The sequence below is a fragment of the Daldinia vernicosa genome (assembly GCF_022497035.1).
Source record: "Daldinia vernicosa strain CBS 139.73 unplaced genomic scaffold F5Y00scaffold_7, whole genome shotgun sequence".
Classification (NCBI taxonomy): domain Eukaryota; kingdom Fungi; phylum Ascomycota; class Sordariomycetes; order Xylariales; family Hypoxylaceae; genus Daldinia; species Daldinia vernicosa.
Genome location: NW_025953923.1, coordinates 522,238 through 548,581, shown reverse-complemented (window position 1 = coordinate 548,581; position 26,344 = coordinate 522,238). Strand labels below are relative to the sequence as shown.

The following is a 26,344-nucleotide window of genomic DNA, read 5'->3' as shown; positions in this document are numbered from 1 at the left end:
TTATACTCCCATAGGATCATTAGGTAGTTCGGGGTTAGCGCCATTAATTTCGAAGTCATGTTATAATTAGGATAGTATACTATTGTGAGATAAACTAAGATCGTGCTAAAGAGAATTTCAAAGTGATGACCTATTATAAGAATAAGATAATATCTGTAGCATTGCAATCAGGAATTGCCGTATCTATGTTGGTCTAAGCCATCATCGCCTATAACCCAAGGCGCAAGATCCACTCACGATCTTCCGCTTACACATGCCATGACGATGTAACTTGGGCTATATTAGTTGCCAGGGAATCTAAACAGCCAGGATCTAATTAAACGTTCAATTAAGCTCCGGGGCATTTATTAAAACACTACCTAGCTAGGGCAATCTCGTCAAATCAACGCGCTGATAATAACGCTGAATCATCGTCGACCATCCAGCCGTCACAGTGACGTAACCATAAGGGGTCCATCTCACGATAGTACGGTAAGGATAAGAATATGCTGTGTTGCAGCGCCAATGCTCTAGGCTATAGATTTTATGTCGAACAGTAGAGCCGTCTGACATGTCTACGTGTCTTCTTGCGTGAGTATGACGTCTATGAGGCGAGTGGTGACCGCATCTCCCCAGCACTCGCGCCCTCTTAGCAATATCATCTACTCGCCCTCACGTATAAACGTTAGTTACGGCATACGGAGTCTCAGAGTAACTACATCGCTAAAGGCCAGAGTACAGCGCATAGTTTAGGGTCAAAGAGTTCGCTACAACCGTTTTCTACTTCTTCAGTACGCAACATGGCTAAACCAGAAGTCAACGACCTCGAGCAGTTTGTGCGTACGTCGGGAATCAAAAACCCTGTCTGGATACACGGGGACCCTTTCTCTAAGAGACACCGATTCAACCCTCTGTCCAAGGATATTGAGACAGATGTATGCATAATTGGCGCCGGCATAACCGGCATCTCCATCGCGTACGAACTCATTACTCGGGGCAGAGAAGTTGTCCTCGTAGAAGCCCGAGATGTTCTTTCTGGGGAAACCGGCCGGACAAGCGGGCACTTATCTAATGCGTTAGACGACATGTACCCGGAGATTGCCAAAAAGCACGGCGAAGATGGGGCGAAAGCCGCAGCAGAAAGCCACACTTGGGCATTAAACCGAGTCGGTGAAATCGCCAAGGAGTTAGGTATTGATTGTGAATACCGTCACTTGCCCGGGTACCGCGTATCAAAATACCAGAAAGGCACTGAGGAGCACAACAAAGACATAGATACGATCAAAGAAGACGTCGAAATGGCGAAGAAACTTGGGATTGACGCTACATTCGACGAGAATTTGACTGTCAAGGGCTGGAATGGCAAACCCGATCAACGAGGAGGCGCAATTTTTGCCAAACAGGCTGCTTTCCATCCGACTAAGTACCTCAACGGAGTATTAAAGTGGCTTAAGGAACAGCCCAAGTTCCAATGCTATACTTCGACACGGGTTTTATCCGTAAAGGAGAAAGGCATTGAGGTGCTTGGTCTAGGAAACAAGTACGTCCAGGTAGAGACAGAGGCCGGTAACACGATAAGCTGCGAGCATGCCGTCGAGGCGACGGACGTGCCGCTGCAGAAGCTTAGCGTAATCGCGCAGATGAAGTGGGACAGAACATATTGCATCGCGCTGCGCGTGCCTAAGGGCAGCGTCGATGACATCTTACTATATGATACAGATGATCCATACAAGTACATCCGGCTAACCCCCTGCGACGAAAACGACGACTACATGATCGTCGGAGGTGAAGACCATAAGGTTGGTCAAGAGGACTCCAGAGGGCACTTTGAGGCGCTAGAGCAATGGGCGCGGGAACGCTTTCCACAAGCCAAGTCCGTCGAGTATCTGTGGAGCGGACAGATCTTCGAGCCTGTAGATTACATGGCTTATATCGGGAAGAACCAGGGCAGCAACCGTATCTACGTGGTGACGGGCGACTCCGGCAACGGGCTGACACACGGCGTACTAGCCAGCAAGCTGATCGCGGACGAAATCGAGGACACGCCTAACACCTGGAGTAGTTTATACTCGCCGAAGCGTGTCGGCAGCGTCGTTAAATCAGCCCCAACCATGATCCAGAACGACCTACAAGCCAACGCGCAGTACAAACGACTCCTTCAATCTGATATACAAGATATCGAAGACCTAAAGCCGGGGTGTGGCGGCGTTCTAAATTCCACGGCGTCAAAGCCAATCGCTGTGTATAAGGACGAGAACGGCAATATAACCAAGATGAGCGCGTTATGTCCACACATGGGGGGTGTAGTGTGTTGGAATAGCGTTGAAAAGTCGTGGGATTGCCCAGTGCATGGTAGCCGCTTTGGTGAGAAAGGCTTGTCGATCCAAGGTCCTGCCAAGATAAATCTTGGTAAAGCATAAAGAAGCAAGCTACCTTGGGTACCTACCTAGGTACATAGCTGAGCAGTGAAATTATCCTTTCTTCAAGTTTATCAGGCGCTGAGGGATTTTGGTGGGAACTACAATAATAATAGAGCATTAATACTGACTGAATATTTTCTCTATGTAAGATACGCTTTTATGTTTTCTCGCTGTGACTCGGTCACGAGATTCGCAGGTCTCGAGAAGGTTGATAACTCGTAGCTCGTACTCTAAACCCTCATTATCCTGTATAAACCCTGTCAAACCGGGAGTCCGAACGATAACAAACCGGGTCTTTCCACGCGTGTTATTCGAAAGGATTCGTGATAGGTCTAATCATCTTCTTCTCAATTGTATATGCCTTCCGAGTCCTCGGAATCGTCTTCCACATCCTCATCATCATCCTCATCATCCTCATCGTCTTCCATATCCTCGTCATCGTCTTCCTCATCTCCATTTTCCTCGCCATCTGGGTCTTCAAGGCCATAATCGCCTTGGAAATCCGATAACTGTTTCACTTCGGTTTTGTATCCCATGGTTTTAAAGTCTTTCTCGAGTTGCTATAAAATGTTAGTTATGTGGAAAATCCCCGTGAAGAATAAAATAACTTACCTCCACCATTGCGTGTGCGCAGCAGACCACCACGTTACTCTTCCCAGGTTCAAACAGAGGTAATAGCCATGTCTTCATAGCATGCTTAATCTCTTCAACCGATATCTTTCTTACTTTCGCAAGCATCTTGATGTTATAATCGGGTTCAAGCCCCCTTACAGCACCGACTATGAATTTCTGTACTGCCGCGGTAGCCAAAGTAGCCTGTTCCTCCGCCATGACCATCACCAACTGGCTGATCGCACCCTCGATCATAGGCTTCTCAAACTCGACAGTGCCATCCACTAACGCCGTAATAGCATCACGGGCGGCAGAAATCGCCTTTGATGCTAGGGGGGACCTATATACCTTAAAATGCAGGTATCCTCCGTCTAGCTCCTTTGCAAAGTAGGCACCGTAGGCTAAGCCGTTCCCGCGAACGGCATTCCATAGTGTCCCCTCCACAGTTTCTAGATATTGCATGGCAACTAGAAGTGCAGGAACCACCGGGTCGGAGAATGAGGTAAGGCCTTTGCTAGAGGAGATAGAGTAAGAGCTATCAATTGCCCTCATAGGGACAATCGTTGCCCCAACAGAACCAGGGTTGCGACCTTCGCTATTTAGAAGGGTGTGAGGCTTAGTGATGGGGTTGATGGACTCTACATGAGCATTGAGTGAGTTGAATAGTGTATCCCAAGCTTTAACGGGGTTAGACAGCTTCGAGTTTGATATATCAGCTATGACCAGAATTCGAAGGTTATCAGAAGTGGATAGAGACTTTCTAAGTTCCTCGAACTTTGATATCACCGCTTCGGGGTCCTTGTCATAGAGCTTCTTAAGTCGACGGAGATATACAGTCTTAACAAGGGTGCGTTTCGCCACAAGTAGGGATGAAGCCTCGTTGTGAATAGCCATTTCTACTTCATTAGTCATAACTCTACCATCCCGTTTCGCCTCGGGGATGTCGGCAAGCTGCTTGGCAATGCAGGCCTTCAAACGAGTGAGATCGAAAATGCTGTCAAACATCATCGTACGGATCCACTCGATAGCAGTGGCATATTTTTCTGGCTCGACTTGCAATCGAATCAGGAAGCTTTCTGAATCGCTGAATTTACTGCCCGAATCCAAGGCATAGCTAACCGTATCTCTTTCCAACTCCATCACCACCTTCTCGAATGGGACGCGCTCACCATTACGACGAATAGGGGTGTTGAAGAAGTTATCGCTGAAGAGTGACAATAAAGGCTTGTAGGCGGCAGGTAAAATAGAAGTGCCAACGTGGACCGAGATATGTACGAAGTTGGTCGGAACATCTTCGAATTGTATGAATAGGGGTAACTCAGACGAGGCCTGGTCGATGATCTTTTGCGCGGAATTTTCGTGGACACCAAGTTTCCTAGCCATGCCGGATCGTGCAGTCTGGGATTCGATGAAGTGAATTGATTCTATCGGAGGTACCGGCCACTTCTCGAGTACTGAGGCCGGAATCTCAACCTCATTCTGCTTCTTAGCATCTTCCAGCTTCTGGGCTAACTTTTTCAATCCTTCTATGCCTAGTTCCTGTTTTCTCTTCTCGATCCTCGCTACCTCATCCTCTTTCTGCTTCGTAGCTAACTTCAAAGAAGGCTTTCCAAGTATAGAGACGTGGTGGGCGTCGGCGAGCCATGTTTTGAGGAAAGCCCGCCATTGCTCGTCTGTCCACTTTTCTAGAATGTCGTATTCATCAAGACTTGCGATTTCCTTGAGAGTTGATCCATCCCGGTTACCGAAGAGATAGTCTGAGATAATATTTGTCGAGTAGAATGATTCAGATTCTTCCGCCTGAGCCTTTACTTGTCGCCGTTCTCGCTGAATACACTCTCTCATGTAAGTCATATCCAGCGGCTGAGCTGCAACCTCCTTGAGTAAAGAAATAAGTCGCTGCTCGACAAATTCTAGTTTTTCTGTAGCTACTCCAGTCGGCTGAAGCCAGATGACGCTGTTTGGCCGAGCATCCCACATGTAAGAGATAGAGCTGGCAAGCTCTTCCTTCTCTACCAAAATATTTTCCAGTACTGCGACGGAAGATCCGCATAAGTAAGTTAATAGAATATTTAGGGCAGATGATTGGACAATATCGGTGCAACTTGGCCCAAAGAAACCCACAATCATATCACCTACTGATTCGTCCTCCTCGGGGAACTCGACAGTTTCAACTATTGTCTTCTTGAGAGGGGGTGGTTGTGCGGACTCTATCCATGGTCGTTTGAATGGAGCGTCAAGAGGTGGGAGATCATCTTTGACGCTCTCTTCGAATTGGTCTAGGATAGTAAGAAGATTATCATGGTCAACCTCGCCAACGATGATAATGCACATGTTCCGTGGCTGATACATCTCTCTATGGAAATTGCGTATCCTCTCGGGGGTCAAAACCCGTAGGTTTTCCATCATACCGCCTGTCTCATATCGGAAACCCACATTTTCGGGATAAAGAAGGCGTCGTGCTTTAATATCCATTATCTCCGAGCTTGAATACTGCACTCCTTGCATCTCTGAGTAAACTACACCAGCATCGTTGCCTTCGCCATTAATATGATGGACTTCGGTCAGACACGCTGCATCTGTTATGGTGGGTACGATAAGATGTTCAAGATAGACCGGCAGAATCTGGGCGAACCCTTCCCAACCAGCAGTCTCAAGAGTGTAGGCCGTATGATCTGTCATGGTCCAAGCATTAGTACCCCCGTAAGCTCTAGAGGCTAGCTTGTCTAGTAGCCCCTTGTAGTGGTAACTCTTCGAACCCATGAATACCAGATGTTCGAGGGTATGAGGAGCTCCCGAGTCATCGAAAATTTCAGTGGCCAAGGTGAAGTAGCCATTGACTTTTGGACCCTTTCGGTCGGTCACAATGACCTGCATACCACTTCGTTCAGATTCATACTGGGTGATGGTTGCATGGGCGTAATCCGTTCGGAAGCTTTGAATCTTACGAAATCGTACGCTAGAGTCCTGTGACCCCATCTTGACTTCGCGCGGCTTAAACGAGGCGGCTTGTATGTGGCTACTCAGCTAGTAAGCGTATGTCCAGACTAATAAATAAGAAAAGAAAAAACAAATAGCAAAATGACTACGGATTGGTAAATATAGACATGATAAAAAGATTTCTATAGATGGACAAATATAGGCATATTCGTACTAACGACAGTAAAACCCGTGATGAGGAGTCAAGGTGCGGTCAGGGTACGTCGTCACTGAAGTCCGGCGTCCAGTTAGATGCTGCCTTTTTCGAAAAGTGAGACGCATGTAGTAGAAGAAATTTCCACTACTGCATCAGATTTCTCCGATAACACATTATCCACCCATCCCATATGCACATTGGGATCGATCACATTAAGGTAGGTTTTCATACCCAATATCACCAACCCTCTGGCGGTAGAAGAAGATGATGGTACCAATGATAGCGACTAGAGCAGCTGAGAACGATGCCTTAAGTTGCGCCTGACTGATCATAGTATTATGAATAGTCTGTGTATCCTTACACCCATCTTTTTGTAAGAAACTACCAGATGCGAGGCAATGGATGCTAATAATAACGGTGGCTACCCAGAAGGATTTATGAATGTATTTGAATGGAGTACTTAGTGCTCGACAAGGTCGATCCGGGGAATGCAAATCTCAGATGATAAGAGAGTAAATGTCTCTGACATACCTTGGTGACCTGGGTAACACAGCAGGAAATAACCAATAGGATTGAGGTGAAAACTGGAGTGGCTTTGATCTGAACCAGCTGCAGGTCGAAGTGACCAAATTTCGGGTACCAAATCCTGGTCCGAATCCTGGCGTCAGCTTAATAGATGATGTGATGATGCGGTGTGTCAGGCACGCAGTACTTCCGTATGAATTATTCAGGCATAGGACCGCCAGGTTGTAGGTCATACAAAAGAGGGGAAAGGTAGAAATTGTACAAAGACGAAAAAGCAAATCTAAGATTAAGGATGGGTACAATAACGTTGATGGATGAATGTGATTCTATTGAAAGAGGGTGGAGTTGAGGGTATGAATTTTCTAGATAACTAGAGTGAAAGAGATACGTCAAGGACCTCTCAAGGACTTAAAGAATAGTGCAATTACCTAATTTGCGACTACCTTTTTAAGCTTCCCGATGTTTCTCCTTACTTTGATGAAATCAAATCCCTTTGCTCCTCCTCCTTTCTCTAGTCCTATGAGGTATGTATTAACCCCGCGGCGGGGCTGCAATCGATACAAAGCTGTGTAACAAGCGCAAGTGTTTAAGCGCTAAACGCCAGATAAACGGCCACGGCTGAGTGGGTCTTAACAGTATGACCTATCATAAATGATTACCAGGGTGCTAGCTTGGTAATATGGTCCAAGCTTCATTACAACTTTAGAATGATTTGTCCAATACCAAACTTGACTCCAAACTTGACGTAGCCTTTTCTTCTTGAAGCTATCACGATACGATTTACAAGCTTCGTCTTTATTTGTACAGCTATGCTTCTTAACTATATGCCCAATCTAATTTCCAATAAGAACAAGGATTATATAGAACTACGCGACTAGTACCTCTTCGACATCTAATGATGACTAGTAGCTCTGCTAGCCAGCTCATCATTGTTGTCATCCATGCTGCATAGCTTTCCCTGTTGTTGAACCTTTCAGCACAGGCCCAGGTCGTTTTTTCTTAAAGAACGTTGAAGAGGCTACCTCGCGTACATAGCCATGTCTAGTGAAGAAGGGGGCCAAATTGGCCATGCGCTAGTCGATTTCTCTCTACACGGCATCTTTCCGGATGAAAACATATCATCGCGACGAATTTCAGCGCAAGATCTTGCGCCAGCCTTAGCATCCTTGGAAACAGCCAAGATAAAACTAGAGGTATTCTAATAGCTATCAGATCTGCTCTAATTCAATCACTAATCAAACTACCGTAGTCCGATATCCATAAGATCAACGAAGAGACTGCCCCAGACGTAGACCAATGGATCGCCAATGCGAAATCTCTCGAAGATGATATAAACCGATCGCGAACCTGGGCGAACGATATAGTGCGACGGTCACAAGCACCTGATGTATCGGGTAAAGCGATAGAAGAGGCAGAAGCCAAAGTTAAGTTTCTACAGCAGGAAGTCGAATACAGCCAGCAAGTCAACCTTGCGCTAGGGAGTATCAAGCATGTGAATGAGCTCCTGGACCAGGTTGAACAAGCACGGGACGAGCGTAGAATATTAGATTCTCTTCATCTCTTAGAAAGTAAGAGATTCAGCCTCCCGATATCGTCTGTCGCTAATCAATTCTAGAATCTTGGTCTGGGTTGGACGCAATTCCCATCGGGAAATCCTGCCGTGTCATGAAACTGCTTGACATGAGGGCTTTCGAGTTGAAATCCACGATTCATGATGTTTTCGACCGGGTTTGGGATTCCTTGGTACAAGTAGACCATGAGAACAGAAAGATTGCTGTATTTCAAAGTCATGAAGGTACTTGTCGCAGCCAGATACGTCATGGGCCTTCTAACCCGTTACAGATGAACAGATGAGTCTAGACGATGCTGTTGTAGGTCTGAAGGCGTACAAGGAACTTGATCAAAAGATGACTTCGTTCTGGCATGGCATCGACCAAACCGTAGTCGGTCCACGCACCAATATTGAAGCTCAGGAGCTACCCAAGATCCAATTAGAGGGTGTATGAACCCCCTCGCATCACATTCACGAGATACTAACAGAACATTAGTCGTACTTAACTCTGGGTGGGGCCGCAGATAGATCTACCACTGCTTTATTTTCCGATCTAGACAAAGTGATGACCTATCTATCTGAGCGCTTGCCGGAAGAGTTGGTATACTCTCTATCCAACGTAATGATGCAAGACCTTATCCCTCGACTTATAAGCACTTGGCTAGACATAGCAGTCCCCGCATCCCTGAAAGAAATGGACGAGTTTCAAGATGTTACAGAAGCTACCAAAGCATTTTGCAGCCGCTTACGGGATTTAAAACTCTCTGGGTTCCGAGAGCTACAGGAGTGGGTTGACGATGCTCCGAGGGTGTGGCTGTCTAAATATAAAGAAACTTCACTGGACACTGTTCGTATGAGGCTTTCCCAAGGACTCGGCCAACCAAAGGAAGTAGAACGTATCGAAACTCAAACCGTCACGCGATCCGAAGGCAAAGGATTAGTTGCTAACGGTGTTGGCCCTTCGAACGATGATGATGACTGGGGTGCAGCGTGGGATGATGGAGAGACAGATACCCAAAAAGACGCCAATTTAAAACCCGAGACAAACGAAGATGATGGAACTGATGCATGGGGTTGGGGTGAAGATGACACCGTAGGCGAACAGTCTCAAACGGAGCCGGCAGTTGAAGAAGACCCTGTAGCAGCATGGGGATGGGGTGAAGAGGATACGACAGAAGCAGTCACTGGAGAGCCGACACCGAAACCTCAACCTTCAAGTACACAGACTCGTGAGTTGACGTTAAAAGAAACTTATAATATCTCTTCTATGCCAGAACCAGTCTTGGCACTTGTCTCGGCTATTCTTGAAGATGCAGCCTCACTCGTTGGGTAAGCTCAAGCGTTATACGGACGTAGAATCTTGGTTATCTAACTGAATATTAGGAGCGACGGCAACCCGATGGCATCAACAGCTGGGGGTCTCTTTTCATTGCCAACCCTTGTCCTTGCTATGTTCCGCGCCGTGTCACCATATTACTACACTCTTAATATCGGCGGTAACATGTAGGTGTGCTATCATTATTTATTTCTATAGAAACTCATTCTCGCTCAGGTTTTTGTATAATGACGCGACCTACCTTTCTGAGCGGCTTTCGGACCTCGCTAAGGACTGGAAAACCCGCGAAGATCTAACACCTCGCGCGATCGCGATGCTACGCCTCGACAACGACATCAAGGCGCTCCAGTCTTTCGCGACCCGCGCCTACTCGTCCGAGATGTCTACGCAAAGGACAGTATTGAGGGATTTACTTGGTGGCTCTCAGAATCTTCTCCAGCAAGACGGGCTCGCCACTTCCGACCTAGAAGCACAAGTCGACAGCGCAACCGGGCATGTGCGTGCCCTCGCTGCAACTTGGTCTACTATTCTGTCGAAATCAGCCTGGAGCCAGGCCGTAGGCTCACTAGTCGACACCCTCGCCGCGAAACTTGTTTCGGACGTCATGGACCTAGCAGGCATCGGCCAGGATGAAGCGTATAACATCGCGAGTCTAATCGCGCGCATCACGGAGCTCGACGACCTATTCCTACCTCCGGGGGCACCGAAGGACGCAATCCCCACCACGGCCGAGTATGCTAGCAGTTGGCTAAGGCTCAAGTATCTCAGCGAGGTGCTGCAGAGTAATCTCCAAGACGTGCGGTATTTGTGGATGGAGAGCGAACTTAGTCTTTATTTTTCAGTTGAAGAAGTGGTCGAATTGATCGGCCTGAGTTTTGTGGATAATGCACGGACGAGAGAGATCGTCAAGGAGATCGAGGCACATCCACAACCACTTGGGGCGAGTTGACGGAGAGTGGTTATAGGGCTGTAGCTGAAGTAGATTATACTTACCTCTATAGAGACGTACATAATTAATGCTTCATTCCCGTGCTTCATGTTTTATTCCTCTTAGTTATCGCTTAGTACCTAAGGTAATTTATTTCCTGAATTACTGGCTACCTGTTACGCCGGACTAAATTGTGATGTTTGGTAACGTTTGATGCCATTATCACCGGATAAGTCCCTGTCAAACCCGATCGCACACAACGATCCACAGGCTATGTATCAACTGAATTACCTGGCACCGCTAATCGTGAGCATCGTAAGAGTCACCGCTACTTTGGCCGCGCGTCCACGAGCTGCATAGGCTATCAGAAGAACCGTCAATCCCAGCCGTTCCGCGGATAAAGTGCTTAGTCTATATATGCTCGTCCAACCCAGCGGACATGTCAGCGGCGGGGACGTCAAAAGCTATACCCGAAATTAGGTAAACCCTCCCGTAAGACGACTTTACGGAGAATTGTATTGCTCGTGGGACGACACAATGATCAGTCAACCATGTGGATTGGGTAGAGAAGGCGACCTTTTTACTGCCAACTCGACAGCCTTAGATCCTAAGTAATCGGCGAACCGGAAATCGTACTGCATGGAAGCCGTGAACACGTTAAGATGCAGAGTGGTTCCTGAATCTAGAATCCACGTGGTGAGCCGAAACTCGGTCGAGCTGTTCTTCGCATGAGGAGGGATACACAATTAGCTACCTAACCTATTATACAAACCCATCAATTTTCCGATACCGTACACATCAGCAACCAGCCGAACCCGGGTTTCTTCAAAGAGAGAGATACCACACTCTCTCTCTCTCATACCCACTTCCCAAATAAAATAATTCGCCCCAAGCAAAACCCTACACGCCGAACCGGAACTCCCGGACCTTCTTCTGGTAGTAGAACGTGGCGAGCGCGCCGGCAACCAGCAAGCCGATGGGCACCGGGGCGCGGGCCTTGGTCTTGATGACGCGCGGCACGGCCGAGCCCAGCAGGAGGATGCTGTTTCCTAGTGCGAGCTCCGTGCCGTAGTCCTTGTTGCCCTTTATGAGGTAGCCTGCCAGCCATTAGTATGTAAGTAAGGGGGGTAAGGTAAGAAACACGGAGCCAGGCTAAACCTGCTGTTGTTAAATGGTCTAAAATATTGATATGATTGCCTTAGGTTAGGTAGGCAAGAAATAGAGAAGAGGCAAGACTCGAGTACATAGCTGAGAACATACCAGCAAACGCATAAGAAGCTCCTAGTCCCAGGCCCGCGATAAGCGACGGCCTCGAGCGAGTCTTGACGAATCCAGCAGTTCCGCCAGCGGCAACTATATATCATTAGATTTCAGTTAGCCAGCGCTCTGTCACTTATATCAACTCCCCTCCCCCTCCTCTCATCCAGACATATCGGCACGTGACACTTACGCAAAGCCGCCAATGTAAACGAAGGATGCTCCGCCATCGCAAGACTTCGATAAGTTCTTAACTAACTAGTAGGTTAACCGGGCTTCAATTAATTAATTAGAACAATCCTATGCTGTGTTGAAGACCATCGATTCACGTAGGTAGGTAGGTACTAACTGCACAATTATTACAAAACTTGTAACTAACTACGAGTTAGTTAGATGAAGTTGAAAGTTTCCCCAATGGAAGCGAGTTTACGAACAAACCCCCGAACTTATTCCGCTCGCGATTTAGAGATCCCCCGAGACCGCGAAAGTAGGTATTATCAAGCTCTCCGAGCTCTCGCGCCATTCGAGCTACGGATAATAAAATAAAATAAAATATGCCCCATAATAGGAGGGCCAAGAACTTTAGCAAAGGTTCTTGATTTTTAGTAATAATGATATCCCAAGATTGGGCATATAGAGACGCTTTGTAACTTCTTGGAAGTTAAGAAAAGTGCTCATGATAAGTGTTCTCTAAGCAACTTAAGTTACTTGGTCAAATACAAAGCAATAAGCTTCGTAGTAAAAATAAAAATAGCGATACAGATCACGATGATTTCATATTTCACATATAGCACGTTTGAAACCAGCGAATGGCTTGAATATCCAAAGCCGCAAGCGGTCTCCGGGGTTGATATTTATCTTTCCAACGTATACTCTCCTCTTCTCCCCTTATCACTTATGGTAGGTGGTATGGATAATAGTTCTTATGACGACAATACATCTGCCTGGTAGTATTGGCATCCATCTTGATCTCTCCTGTCCTCGCTCAAACTACCAATTACGCTCTGGCTCAAAAGGCCGTGAAGATACACAATTTCATAACCGCTGGCTTCCACCGACTTTTGGATCGCTGCCGTCTCGCTCAACGAGTTCGGCATGTAAAAAAAACAAGTAAAAGCAAGCTCCGAAGCGGTAGCGAGGGTATATGCTCCGAAGATAAAAATCAAAACTCAACCAACAAACCCATGAACGACCGTATGAAGGGCTAGCCTTTGTCCATAAAGGTTTCAATATGCCCTAAGAGTGACCTCTTCCGTTTCAAAACCCAATAAACGCCGTTGCAATGCAAGATATCCTTCGATATGGCCTTGATACACCGTAGTGTTCTCGACCATCCAGATGAACTGTTAAGATAATAAAAACGACATAACTTAAAGGTCTGTCTTATTAATCGGGGTTGGCAATAAACAATCGCCCACTTGTAAGGGTCATCGTACGCTCGTCCACACTACCCCGGCGTCGAAGGTCCTCTGGGTTCTTGACGCTCTTCTCTCTCGTAAGTGCGGCGTTCATTAGACTATTGCTCGCAAGCTTAGCAGCGCTAACGCTACCGAGTTCGGGTAGAGCATCAGCCTTCTCTGCGCTACTTCCACTTCGAGTGCTCTGCGGTCGCCCCAAATTGTCGTCCCCGGGGGTATATTCGGGGTCCTCGATAACCATGCTGCCTGGGCGTTCCGGGGTATCACCGGGACTCCATCTCTTGCTGCTTTGAGAAGCGCCGGAAGTACGGTACGCGAGGCCTCGTCTGCTGCTGGCAGTACTACTACGCCCGCTGCTACCCGTCCTACGGTGATGCAGGCGGCGCATCGATAGGTCATCCTCGTCGCCGTCTTCACCTTCGACCTCGGTAGCGCTCAATCGCATCGGTACTCCGCTAACTCCCATATAATTGCTGTCGGGTGTGTACCCTACCACGCCCGGCTTGCCGTGATGACGAATCTTAGCGGCAACCTTGCCGCCAGTGCTTCCTATCCCGGTCGAAGTGCGGCTTTGCATTGCACTGCCAGTGACTTCTTGATTGGCCCTTTGTTTCGCCAAACGTTGTTGGGCCAGGAGTCGCGGGTCTTCCGACTGTGACCGGTCGCACCATACGGTGGCTTTTTGCTTTCGAAGCAAAGCGACATAGCTTGTCGGAGGACCGCTGCCTGATCTCGAGGACGTGCTACGTCGAATATCGGCGGTAGGCGACGTTCGGTATGCGGCAGGTGGGGTGTTGCTGGAGGTGGTGCTAAATGTATTGACGGAAGGGGATCGCCGTGTATGGCCCATAGAGGGCTGTGGTTGTTGCAGATGCTGCATTGGAGTGAAGGCTTGTGGGAATACGCTGGAGGAAGACGTTCTTGATCTCGAGTGGGAATAAACTTGAGGAGACGGATCGAGAGATCTCATTCTCATATTATGATCTTGGCCTAACATGGTTGAGAAAGGATTTTCTCCTCTTCTCCCTTTTCGGAATTCCAGTCACAAAAAAAAGCACTGACGATCCAAATTGCTTATTCCTATGGGTCGCTTAGCTAGGCCGGATCGGCGTTGGGTCGGCGGAGGGAGCGATAGGCGTCTATGAAGGTACAGTAGGTAGGCGTTTGATGGAGTCCGTCTAATGAGACATGTATGCAGTCAGACTCTTTGGGGGGCAGTGGGTAGGTATATAGCGGGCGGCTGGTGCTTATAACTTATAATTCGAGTACCGAGATAGTCCGCAACACAATGATGCCTTATGTACTGTTTGAATTATTTTCGAATAGAATAATAATGGTGTGATTGTGGTGGCTTGAAGTGAATAGAAAGAATATCGAGACAAATGATTTGGATATTTAGTAGGTAAGAGTAGGTAGTCAAGGTACCTGGGCAAGTCAACGTTGCATAGGCTGTGCCTTTTGCTGATGTGGATGATGTCCAGTCGCCGGGAGCTGTGTTCAGTTGGTTGGCAGCGCAGGGTACTGAATGGCTGGCTGACACACGTGTGGAATGTGCCAATGAGGGATCTTTTTTTTTTTTCTCGCACACTCCGTTGTCTAGCGTTTTCGAAGTGGGCTGAATTTGTCTTGGGTGGGGGACTGTCGTATCTCTAGCGCTACAGTAGTAGCCGCAAGGACAACAGAGAACTAGTGTAATAAGCTGCTTGAATAAACGAGACGACGACAAGGGACATTCGTGGTTCTTTAAGCAGAGGTAGAGCGCTTCGGCGAATTGGTTTTAGCCTTGGCCTTGCCTTGGCTTTGGCTTTGGCTTTGGCTTTGGCTTTGGTTGTGTACCTTAATAAGAGACTCTTCTCCTCTTTAATACAATAGTAATAACGCCGATATCAAAGTTTCTTGTAGATATAGATACTTTGTTCTTGCTCTTGTGTTTTGTCTTATTTCTTTCTCTTTCGCGTAGTCGAGGGATAACAAAACAAAGTAAGTGTCGATAATTTACGCCGAGTCGGCTTACTTGTCTTATTGTTAAGTATTTTTTTTTTTTTTTTTGCTAGTAGCGACTTGGTTGAGTACCGCCGTAGCGCTTGCAACCGAGTTGCTTACTTCTGAGTGGCGCAAAGCGATAAACAGAGGCGAGAAATGACAGTGGTCGAAGGGAGGGCAATCCTAGCTGAAAACGCTCGATTCGGTGTAGTGCCGAATAGCTTGTCCGCAAGTGTAGCCAATCAGAGTTGGATTTAGAAGCAGGCGGCCTCGTCGGTCGCTAATCACTTCGTAGCCGTTGACGTGATCTCGATATCTTGTTGACGTTTGAAGAAGGGATTGTCCAATGGCGGCGTCAATACGGTCTCGTTGCCGATGTCGATCGCCTCCAAGCTTCCCAGAAAATACGGAAAAGCTGCGCTACGACACATGCAAGGTCAAAACCAAGATCAGGGTTATGATCAGGGTCAAGGTCAAGTTAAGGCTAAGGTGAGGGCAGAAAGACTTATAAATCATAAATCGAGGGAGGGACCTGGCAGTTATATTGAAGGATCCTATAGATGCAGATGTTCGACGATACCCCGGTAGAAATAGAAATGCCTTGGAATCCTTGGAATGAGGAGAGAAGTCTTAGCTGCAAACGAGTACATACATATATGTATGATACATATGTACTGGTATGTATGTAAGTGATTGAAGCGGAGGGCAACCTTGATGACACCTACACTACCGCTTATTTACTTATCATCAACAAGAAGGATAACCTTGAAAAAAGGTCTAAGGGATTCTATGGTTCTATATTCTTCTTCATTCGGTAACAATTGATGGAATCGACCGTTCGTCTCGGTGTTATTGTGGTATCAGCCCATTGCCCACTATCCCATTCAAGGCGGGGAAAAGGGAGCGAGGATCGTGAATGGGATTGTTAGACGTGGATGATGGTAAAATGGGATTCCCCGAAGTTTTTGGTTGTGCGCGTAATTGATTTTTTGATTTTTAGTCATTAATCAATTTTCCCATAGTCTTACAAGGGCTCCCATAGTTCCTACCTGTACCTCCATATTCATACTCATACTCATGCCGCGCTACCGGCCTTATTCGCTTTTGAGAGGTAGTATTTTGCGCAATGTTACGGGAAACTGCAGGCTAGTAGCCCGTACGATAGGTACCTTTTAGGTAGCTTTGGTTCTTCTAGGGCTGTTTAAGGGCTGCTACGGACATTGCGACTGACTGCGATAGGTACTTACGTAGGTACAGATGATTAGGTTAGGTACCAAGCCTATCAATGATATGACTGATGGCCGGTTTGGGATAGTCTTGTAAGTAAGCAGGTAAGATCCCTGTCAGCCCAGCAAAACCCCACACTTACTCTAAACGGTACCGTTGCAGCGTTGCAATCGTCGTCAAACTCCTATCACATCTGTATGTTTATCATGCATTTCCTGGTAGATACCCTGTAGCAAACATACTCAAGTTTGCTTAACGTTAACTACCTAGGTAATTCACATTGAATATGTTCGGTAGGTGACATGAACACGACGAATAGTGACGAAATATCTTCCAGCACATCCGTTATGCTCGGCGAATTTGCAATTGGCCTGGGACTATTAGACTAACAAGACTAGGTACACTAAGAAGGCCTAGCTATCTACAGTAGCTAGCACCGATAGCTGGAGCTCCTAGTGAAACGCTGTGACTCCCAGGAACAATAAAGCTGGATAGAGTCATAGACAGACTATGATGTCGAAGCCTTATCCACTTTCGCATTGACCGACGGCCTAATTGCATGGATACCTTTTTTTTTCTTCCTTCCCAATTTACCTTCGGCTTCGCAAACAATGACAGATGCCAAGAATTTCTCGGTAGAAAGCGAGACGCCAATTCGACTACACGAGAATTGTCTCTTTCTCTTTCTCTTTCGATATATACCACTATAGCATAGAAGTTAAAGGAGAGGCAAGAAAAAGAAAGCTCTAAAATACCCTCGGGTTGTTTACAAGCTAGATGATGTGACCTAGAAGACTTTTGGCACAATCGTGGGGCGACAGACAAATACAAGTGGAGAGAGCAAGGCAGAATCGGATATAATATTTAATGTCGTTTGTCGTTATTGTTCAGCTCCGCGCGGCTCGGCCGGGGATGTGGACGTGCATTGCCAAGCTCGGTTCACTTTTGACCCCCATGGCCCATGCAGCAGCATAGACTTTCATGTAGGTAGAGTGTTCAATTGTTTATATTGAGTTAGAATCAGAGCTAGTCTCCAATTCCTCTCGAGTCATATTGGAATAGAAGCATACATAATAGCTGAACAGTAACAATTACCAGCGGACCCCAGTGCCGGCGCCAATCGGCGAATTACAAGTCTATTAGAGATCTGATTAACTGTTAACTATTTGCATAGGCTGCCTGTTATCCTGCTATTCCGTAACTAACTATATTAATGCCTTAAACCCTTGACGCAAATGAAGCATAGGTATGTAGAGTTGTATCATAATCCTTATAGTCTGTAGCTCGCACGTTACACAATACAAAAGAAGACTATCAGATCATAGGTATGGTTTTGCTATACTTCTCGGGCTCAAGTCTATACCTAAGCTCTAATATTATAACACGGAGAGAGCTCCGGCCGTATAGAACAGAGCACGTGTTTCCGACGCAGCAGCTCCAGTCTTATATATCAAATACCATCTAGACTCGGCGGCCAGCGGCCGACAACCTGGCTAACTTAATTGAATCGTCATCGAATGGTTCGATTCTAGAAAATTTCCCCAGCGGCCTGGGCTTATGTATGTGCCTAGCTGCTCTCCCGAAAAATGAGGTTATATGGATAGCACGGAGCATTTGCTACGGGTGGTCACGTTGGAATCCCGCATGCGCTGGGAGTTTGGGAAGGCTGGGTTGGCACGGCACGAGAGCTTAAAAGCAGAGCTGCGATGCGACGATAAAAATGATCCAGGCGGTCAGACTTTTGAGTTCGCATATCTCCTCGCATATATCTATGTACTACCTATTGTAATACATTCAGCGACAAGGCTGGTTGCATGTAAATACATAATGTAATGCATGTAGGGGTAGTGTACCTACCTATACACCTAATATAGGAAGAATGTTGGCCTGGTACTATCGTGCGTGCCGTTCTCATGCATGATAATTCCCCATGCTGCTGCTTTGCGACGGATCGTAGTATGCAGCCGGCTCTGTTCTAGCCCGAGACTATCGAAACTCTCATGTACCTAGGAACAAGGTAGTTAGTGTGTGAATAGGATCAATTTCACCACATCTATCCATAATCCCCATACCGCCAGCAGTATTTGCGATAAGCGATTATTCTCAGCCCCGCTATAATAGCTTTATCTTCGCTTTCACTTCCCCTCAAGATAATAATAAAATCTCGATCCTCTCGAAATCGCTCATTAGAGAATGGGCAAATAAACTGGACATTGTTCAAATGCCTGGACCATTCTTTTTTTTTTTTTTTTTCATGCATGTAAATATATTGTGCAACTTTATGCTCTAACCAACAACGCCATCAGATTGGTATCTCCATCTCGGAACTCACACCTGAAAGCGGACATAAGACGAAAGATAAAAAAAAAAAAAAGTTCCGAAAAATATCGGGGCGGCCCCGGAGCTTACGACAGCTCTCCTATGTAAGGCTTCCCTAAGACATTTTATTATCGAACTTTGTAGAATGGGGTTGCCCCAATTTCGTCCGGTCCTAGTAATTTGATTAAAGAGCTAATACATTATCTTGCTGTTTTGCAACTGAACCTGCAAAGAAATAGAAGGGAAAAAGGAAAGCAGTGGGTAAAACATTGCAAGTCATCCATCCCCCTTCTGCTCCAGCCCCTCGTCTCCGCCGGCGCCAGGAACGCGTCTTTTTTCCCCATCCTTCGAAATCCCACCTCCTAACGGGATAGTGCCGGTCTTTACACTTCCAAGCATTTCCAACAATCCCCTTATTATTACTACATTGTCTAGACCGCTAGGGTTTAACTTTGGGTCGCAACTGAATTTTCCGATCGAGCCTCAAGATCTCGATCTGGCTGAAGAGTCTTCCCTTTTCTCATTTTTATCTCTCATTCCGACACATTCTACATGGATTATTGAATTTTTGGTAACGTACGGGGGTTACACGACTTGAGTACGGTCCTTATTTGGCTATGCGACTTATCTCGACACCATTTTAAGTAACGTATCCCCTTAACTAGAAATCAAGGAAAGCCGCTATAGCACAACCTTTATATAGTTGACGATCTCGTCGGGATGACGACATCGCCTAATAAGATTCGTTACCACGTAAGATATATGTTGCTTGCCTCAATAGGAAGCATATCATCCCAATATAATCATCAAATACCGGATTTCTGCAGTGCATCTTTGTTAACGCCATTCCAATCCTTACCGAATACATATTATTGGGAGCTAGTGTAACAAGTAGAAAAAAAGAAAAACCTGATAAGCATGGACTATAACCTATAATCGTAGGATGCAATGTCATTCACCGTATTTATAATTCATAATATACATTAGCTATTTTCCAATTGGAACGGCATGACATCTCTTGCTCCCTGTCAATACTGCGAAAAATACCCTATTGAGACGCCAGTAGATGCCCCAACCAAGACGCCATATCATCATGACATATTACCAACCCCGGATATAGTATGAATCAAGGTCGAATTTACTCTTCCATTTCGCCATCTTCAATTAATCTCCCCAAAATAAGACTCTGGATTACCAGCTCGTCACTGAGGGTCCTAATCCTCTTCGGCGGCGGGTCGGCCTCCTCGGATCCTGTACTCTGCCTTTTTCGTTTCCTAGTAGTTGTGTTTCCTGTAGATGATCCAAAAAGGGCATCTTGTGCATTATGCAAAGAGTCGTCGACATATACCCAGTCGAACGGTCGATTTCGGGATTCCTCATCTCGAAGCTTAACTCTAGCTTCCTCAAGACTAAACACCCGCACTAAAGAACCACCAAGTACTTGTGCTAAAAACACGTATGGTAATTTCTTCCCTTCGTTCTTGGTCTTCTTCATCACGAGAAGAATCCGTGCCTCGTCTAGTAGTTTTGGTCTTTTGTTTACCACATCTGCTAGCTTGGCTGTGGATGCATCATAAGACTGTAGATTGCGCGAGCGGATAGCCTCCCCTAGGAGTGTACTTGGGCCGGCGCATAGGAGATATGAGGACCAATCTATTATTTCTCTCTTCGAAATGCAGTTCATTATCCATTTAGGTGCCAAACATGGGATGCCAAGTGCCAGAGCCTGCATATACTTCACTTTCCGAGAGTGCCCGTCGGCTATCAAAGCTGTGAATCCAGTATCTTGGTCAAGGAGTGTTAATGAGCTAGATAAGTCACGAGAAGAGGTGTTATTCCCCGTGGCTTGGAATGAATCAAATTTGAAAAGTTCATCGAAACCATCCGAGAGAATCATGCCGCCTTCTTGGCGAATCATATGTTCAACATTAGCTCTATCCGTGGGTTTCCCTTTATTCTTCCGGCCCTGCGGCCCTTGGAAAGAGAGGGCAAAAACCATTCCTTCGAAGATTCCACGATTTGCTGTCGAATCTTGGAATGAATGTTGATTAGCAAAGGACTGCCTTGCAAGTTTTCGGATGGGTTGTTTCCGCTCGTTCCTGTCAGATGTAGATAATGGTGATTTAGCTAATTCATCGGTTGATGCTGAACTATAACGTGTCTTTCTTCTTAAACTTTCTCGAGAACGTGAAAACGTCTTGATTAGAGGCAATGACGACGGAAGTGATTGCCTTCCTCGACGTTGTACTTTCGTTACGGCTGGGGACGAACTACGTCTTTCAACACCTTCAAGTACGATATCAGGATCTGTACTAGGCGTGATACTCGAAGACATACTGGGGGTTGTTGATAGGGTTGACAAAGGTGACGTTCCCGTCCCAGGGTCTGAGGCAGGGGGTAAATCACGTCCGGTAGATGATGGCGTGACTACATTGCTCAGCCTCGCTGACTGCCGGATTGCGCTCTGTGGAGAGGATGCTAGAACTACAGAGGGCGAAGAGCCTAAAGTAGATTGTTCTTTAGTTGACTTGGGTTCTCGACCTGCGGGTGTCAATGTAGGCTTCTCTGGAAGATTTGAGGTTGCGCTTGGATCTTTTTGCTGCTCTCCAGGATTTATACCAGTTGATAGCGCTGACAATGGGGGAGTTTCGGTTTCGGACATAGCACTAGAAAATAGGCGCACTCTATCATCTGAGAATTTTGGTGGCTCTACGGAAGTGCTTGGAGGGCTAGTCTCAGGAATAGTCTCCCTATATTCTATATTAGACAAGGGGGCTCGAGATTTCGAAAGATGATTGATATTGGAATTTCCGGCACCGTCCGTGTCCTTATCGTTAGAGTCATCAAATACCTCAGGGTCAGCTCTGGCATATTGCGGTGGCGCGAGATGCTCTTGGGAATCTGCCACTGTTTCCTGCGACTTGTTGCTATCAGTTGCAGCCTCACCGTGATAGTGTGCTGGATACTGCTCTGCATTCGTTCTACTTCGTCCCTGAAATGACTTGACGCGATTAGTTGATGGCACTTCCACATTATCACCCTTACCCACACGTGCACGGGGGAGGCTGACGGATGGAAATGATTTGCTAGCCTTTTCCTGCTTCAACCTAGCCAGGCGACGGCGGTACGCGACCAGGTCAGCTTCAGAATCCGAATCTGATTCCCCGTGAATTTGACTAGGGGGGTCAGTCGCTTCAATTTCCAAGCTTTGCTTTCGACACGACTTATACTCGCTTATTGGTTCTGGCACAGTTCTACGCCTGGACGTTCCAAGGCAAGGGAGCGGGGTTTCGTCATCATTTCCTTGATTAGTGCCCTCATCCTCATGGCTATTCGTCGGGACGGATGGTGTTTTTTCATCCGAAGGCCGAGATGAAATTCCAGGAAACGTTGGACTTGAGGTAAGAGCGCGACTAGGCGAAGTCCTTAGTCCCTTGTGTTTTAGGGGAGACGAGGCGGCTGGGTTAGGTGAGATTGTATTTTGGTTAAAGACGTCAGGCGATGGACGAGACGACGTGGGACTAGCTTTCCGTACTGCCGAAGTCCATTGTGTCTGCCCGAAAAGCTGCGATGGGGGAATCAATTGGGCTTCATCCCCACGATGTTGAAATAACTTCTGGGTTATTGCAGGTGTCTCGGGAGGCGCTTCCGACGTCGGTTGCGACTTTCCAGCAGCATCGCCAGCAATATCAGTCTCAACTTCTTCCTCATCCCCTTCTGGTACAGAGTCTGGAATATCGTAATGAGTCCGCCTGAAATTTAAGTACCCTGTGTCATTTTCGCCAAGAGTGGGGTGTTCGTGAACACTGCTTGCCTGCGATGTTAATTGCAGCTGCGAATTTTCGTTGTACTGCTCATAACTACGCCCGTCGTTTGATTGTGTTGGCGATTCTGACGACATTTCTCCTGTCCTTCCCTTTGAAATACCCGATTGTTGAAGAGTAGGCAGCGCATCATTTATAATTAGCTGAGTGGGTTGCTCAACCGCAGATATAGCATTGTCGCATATTGATTGGATAGAAACCGGGTCAGGTTCTCCGGGTTCTAACGTCGACGGCAGATAGGGGGAACACGATGCCGACGAGTTGGAGTTTAGTCGCGTCTGGCTGGATTGCTTCATTGAATCATCCTCAGCACTTGGCTCAATAAGCGCGTTCGACGCGTTTTGTGGCTGTTCCTGGTGGGATGCAATTAGATCAGTGCCACCCTTGCCAAAATCAAGACCAAGTCTATGGCCAACGTAGTAATAAGAATGCGCATATCATATGTACATACCTTAGTTATTTTAATTGCTTCTTCCGATCGGTTCGGGGAATAAGAGATGTTTGATTTTGTTGGTCTGATGCTTGATACCAAGGCACTCCGTTTCGATTGATAGGGTGGCTGCGTAGGCGCAAGCGAACTACTCAGCTGTTTTCGCGGTGGTTAGGCCAGAAGATAACCCAGTGCTGATCATTTTACTACCCAGAAAAAGCAAAAGACGGAACGCCACTCACCACTCCTACCCCATGCCGCAGCATGTGCATCTCTAACATATCTTGACTATCCTGGCTTTCATTTTCGCCAGCTATGGCTCTTTTTTCCGCTGTGGTAACCGATTTTGCAGCTTTGCGAGCCATGCTGATGAGGTATGAGATTACATCTCGGACTTGTGAAAAACCAAGTGGAAAAGACGCGTTGCGGAACCGTAAATCAATTAAAGTGAGACTTCAGGCAGTTTAAACAAAGGAAAGTACCGTGGTACAAACAAAGCCTCCACTCACCACGCGAGACAAACGCCCGATCATATGACGCAATTTAAGGTTATGCGCTAATGTACCAAGGATTATGTACCTAGGTACCTGGATATCAGACTTCGGCTCCATTGATGATGATAATAATGATTTCTTTAACGGTCTAGTAGGCGTGTAATAGGTAGGTATGGAAGTAGCTAAGGTTGCACTTAATCTACTATAACTTAAGCATTGAATGTAGGACAACTAGAATGCCGGGGCAGAGCCAGTGTATCGCCTAATAAAGGAATTCTTCAACTTGATTATAATTTCCAACGTGTACGTACCATATTAACTTACTTTCATATACACTTATCTATTATTGGCTGTGAATCTCTTGTCATTTGTTCAATTGCTCTAAAGAGCTCATCTATATAAAATGAAACCAGGGTGGACAGCGTGCAAGTATAAAGATATATATTACAAGACTAGCAGCGTTGCCCCGTCCGCGTTTGAGCGGACGGGGGAAAGCATGCGCAAAACTGACGCCACAGCTGCAGTTTGGCCTCTGATTGGCTAGCCACACCTCAGCGCACGTCCGATGAATTTTTTGTAGAATCAATTGAACTATTTCAGCATTGTATAAAAAGTTTAATAATTGGTATCGTTAGATAGAGCTCGTTTTGCATGACCTTTCTATACTATTTGCACCTCTTGCAGACGTCATGCGATAGAATGGCAAAGGGAAAAGTCGCAAACTGCGGGGCGATTCTAAGCATCTGATTGGTTGAAAAAATTGTGGCAGTACTAATTAAATATATAAGACTTGATTTGGTAGGCAAGCTCCTCATTAAGGCACTTTCGATGAACTATAAATGATAAGGCTATCATTCCAAGTGCAATTATAGCCTATGATATCAATAAAAAGTATTCAATAACCCGTACGCTTAGATCGTACTGTCTCATGCCACTCCAAACGTCATTGTCGAGCAGCTACAGGGGCTTAAGATGGCTATATAAGACTTAGTAAAACGTGATGATAACTATTGCATAAGACACTACATGTCTAAAGGTTATACATTGAGTGAAGCAGACACTCAATGAACAAAGAATATGAAAATAGCATAAGTAGAAATCTGGAAAAGTTGATTATTCACTTTATGTTTGGATCTTATCTCATTTTAAACTTGGGATTTTCACTGTGAGTTTCGTTATAGTGACTCTATTCTTTTTAACACAATAGCTCTCATTTAATAATGTCTTACGATTAGGTTTTCACACATAGCAAGCTTCGACTTACGCTATCAGTGTGAGAGATGAGCAAATTTTTATGAGGATTATCTACAGAAAACAGTAGCCCTTGAAATTCTTCTTACTTATCGTCAACATATCATAAAAGAGAAGCTATCACGTGAAATTTAAATCAGCAGATTACTAAAACTCAGTTTATTCAGTGATGGGACGTTCCCTAGCCAACTAAACTAGGTACCATGCCTCCATGTGTCCAGGTTGAATATGACCAACACTATCAACTCGAAACTATCGGTCATAAATCGACTAACTGATAAACTAGAAAACTCATGTGCCGCACTCTATTCCGACCGCCGTCAAGTGAGAGACCCAGACCGGTCCCATATGGCGTAGAGAGGCAATGAGTAAATTAGTTGGGGGGGATAGTCGAGGCGTGGCAGTCGGTGCCAACGTCGGTGAGGATGACGTTCCAGCCGTCAGGGCAGAAGGCCTGGCCCTTCTGGACGTAGTCGATGTCATCGCGGCGATGCTTGCACTTGTTGTAGACCTGCTGGGCGAAGAATCCCTTGAATTCAGAGTCAGCTATATCCTATTTACCGCATCCAAACAAGAGGACTAGAGGTGAGAAAAAAAAAAAAGGTATGACTTACAATGTCCGAGTACAGCAGATCGACGCTGTTCTTCTCATCGTTGCAGACGATGACACCCGCACCGCTCTTGGTGCCGCAGGCTGCCTGCTTGCAGTTGGCTGGGCCGGCATCCATGTGAAGGCTCTGGCCTGCGGCGCTAAGGAGCATGCCGATGGGGTAGGCGTAGGACTCAGCGGGGAGCTCGTTGGAGGGCGTGGGAACACCGCAGAGAACCTGGATGTCATCGAGCTATTGTAGACATGTTAGAAATTATTGTGTACTTGTGTTTATTAACGAGGACTAGAATTGGGGAGTTTGGAACTAACCTCAGCGAAAGTGTTGTTTGCCTGATCGGCAGTGGGGGTCACAGCCCGACCGAGAGCAGCGGCCATGATGGGCGAGGCAAAGGCGACAACAGAGAAGACCTTCATCTTGATCGTGATTGAAGTTGCTGAAGTGTGGTATGAAGTTGTGAAGTGGTTGGTATTGTGTGTGGTCTGGAGGTATGAGAGAGAAGTGGTTGTGGTTGTGATTGTGGTTGAGGATGAGTTAGGATTTGGGAGAGATGGGTGGGAGGTGCCTATGTTTATATAGAAAATATCTGAGGCTCTAGATGTGTACGTAGAGAAAGAGCATGTTATGCGCACCTTCCTACTGTTACAAAACAATCAAGTAGTAAGGAAACAACGATACACTTACCTTACTCGGAACCAATGGCAACTACGTGCGCAACTTCCTTGTTCGGGCGAACGCCACCGGGCAACGAACTTCGATGTCCGCTGACAGGTGGGAACTTGAATACCTGACGGTGTAACTGCCCTCTTTACCAAAGCGGGTGGAAGGGGCGAAGCAAGAACTACTCCTTATCGGACCCCGTACTTGCCTGGACAACTTCCGTTATTTTGAGTGAATCGTCTTTTGACCACCAACTACCAACCACAATTCACGTTCACGTATCTATTAGACTGTGGAAACCACATGACTACATACCGTATGAAGTTATTTGAGCAAGAAACTACATCGCACCTACCTAACCACTTCGAATTAGGTACTCTAAGTG

The 26,344-nt window shown here is 46.4% G+C and overlaps 7 protein-coding genes across 7 annotated transcripts; 2 read left to right on the top strand and 5 right to left on the bottom strand.

Annotated features, from left to right (window-relative positions):
• Positions 1–412: 412 nt before the first annotated feature.
• On the top strand, positions 413–2,573 carry F5Y00DRAFT_273761 (DAO-domain-containing protein). Its single transcript, XM_048013235.1, has one exon. It carries the CDS (start codon positions 780–782, stop codon positions 2,397–2,399), a length of 1,620 nt encoding a protein of 539 aa, XP_047868261.1. The 5' UTR covers positions 413–779; the 3' UTR covers positions 2,400–2,573.
• F5Y00DRAFT_193355 (Metalloenzyme, LuxS/M16 peptidase-like protein) lies at positions 2,573–6,302 on the bottom strand. The gene is made up of 3 exons (XM_048005212.1): positions 6,170–6,302; positions 3,012–6,030; positions 2,573–2,959 (listed from the first exon to the last, which is right to left on the bottom strand). The coding sequence occupies exons 2-3, from the start codon at positions 5,988–5,990 to the stop codon at positions 2,747–2,749; spliced, it is 3,192 nt and encodes a 1,063-aa protein (XP_047868260.1). The 5' UTR covers positions 5,991–6,030; positions 6,170–6,302; the 3' UTR covers positions 2,573–2,746.
• Positions 6,303–7,404: 1,102 nt separating this feature from the next.
• F5Y00DRAFT_227848 (uncharacterized protein) lies at positions 7,405–10,597 on the top strand. Its single transcript, XM_048006547.1, has 7 exons — positions 7,405–7,865; positions 7,922–8,240; positions 8,288–8,467; positions 8,515–8,672; positions 8,721–9,553; positions 9,608–9,727; positions 9,777–10,597. The coding sequence occupies exons 1-7, from the start codon at positions 7,710–7,712 to the stop codon at positions 10,507–10,509; spliced, it is 2,499 nt and encodes an 832-aa protein (XP_047868259.1). The 5' UTR covers positions 7,405–7,709; the 3' UTR covers positions 10,510–10,597.
• A 588-nt stretch (positions 10,598–11,185) lies between these two features.
• F5Y00DRAFT_227845 (transmembrane proteins 14C-domain-containing protein) lies at positions 11,186–12,263 on the bottom strand. The gene is made up of 3 exons (XM_048006546.1): positions 11,939–12,263; positions 11,749–11,841; positions 11,186–11,585 (listed from the first exon to the last, which is right to left on the bottom strand). The coding sequence occupies exons 1-3, from the start codon at positions 11,973–11,975 to the stop codon at positions 11,389–11,391; spliced, it is 327 nt and encodes a 108-aa protein (XP_047868258.1). The 5' UTR covers positions 11,976–12,263; the 3' UTR covers positions 11,186–11,388.
• Positions 12,264–12,913: 650 nt separating this feature from the next.
• F5Y00DRAFT_193296 (uncharacterized protein) lies at positions 12,914–14,393 on the bottom strand. Its single transcript, XM_048005211.1, has one exon. It carries the CDS (start codon positions 14,158–14,160, stop codon positions 13,132–13,134), a length of 1,029 nt encoding a protein of 342 aa, XP_047868257.1. The 5' UTR covers positions 14,161–14,393; the 3' UTR covers positions 12,914–13,131.
• A 5,299-nt stretch (positions 14,394–19,692) lies between these two features.
• F5Y00DRAFT_193259 (uncharacterized protein) lies at positions 19,693–23,406 on the bottom strand. The gene is made up of 3 exons (XM_048005210.1): positions 23,189–23,406; positions 22,968–23,102; positions 19,693–22,869 (listed from the first exon to the last, which is right to left on the bottom strand). Exons 1-3 carry the CDS (start codon positions 23,309–23,311, stop codon positions 19,831–19,833), a joined length of 3,297 nt encoding a protein of 1,098 aa, XP_047868256.1. The 5' UTR covers positions 23,312–23,406; the 3' UTR covers positions 19,693–19,830.
• Positions 23,407–25,064: 1,658 nt separating this feature from the next.
• F5Y00DRAFT_258733 (uncharacterized protein) lies at positions 25,065–25,715 on the bottom strand (the record flags this gene model as incomplete). Its single annotated transcript, XM_048010754.1, has 3 exons — positions 25,065–25,220; positions 25,306–25,533; positions 25,611–25,715. The coding sequence occupies 3 exons, from the start codon at positions 25,713–25,715 to the stop codon at positions 25,065–25,067; spliced, it is 489 nt and encodes a 162-aa protein (XP_047868255.1).
• Positions 25,716–26,344: the final 629 nt, after the last annotated feature.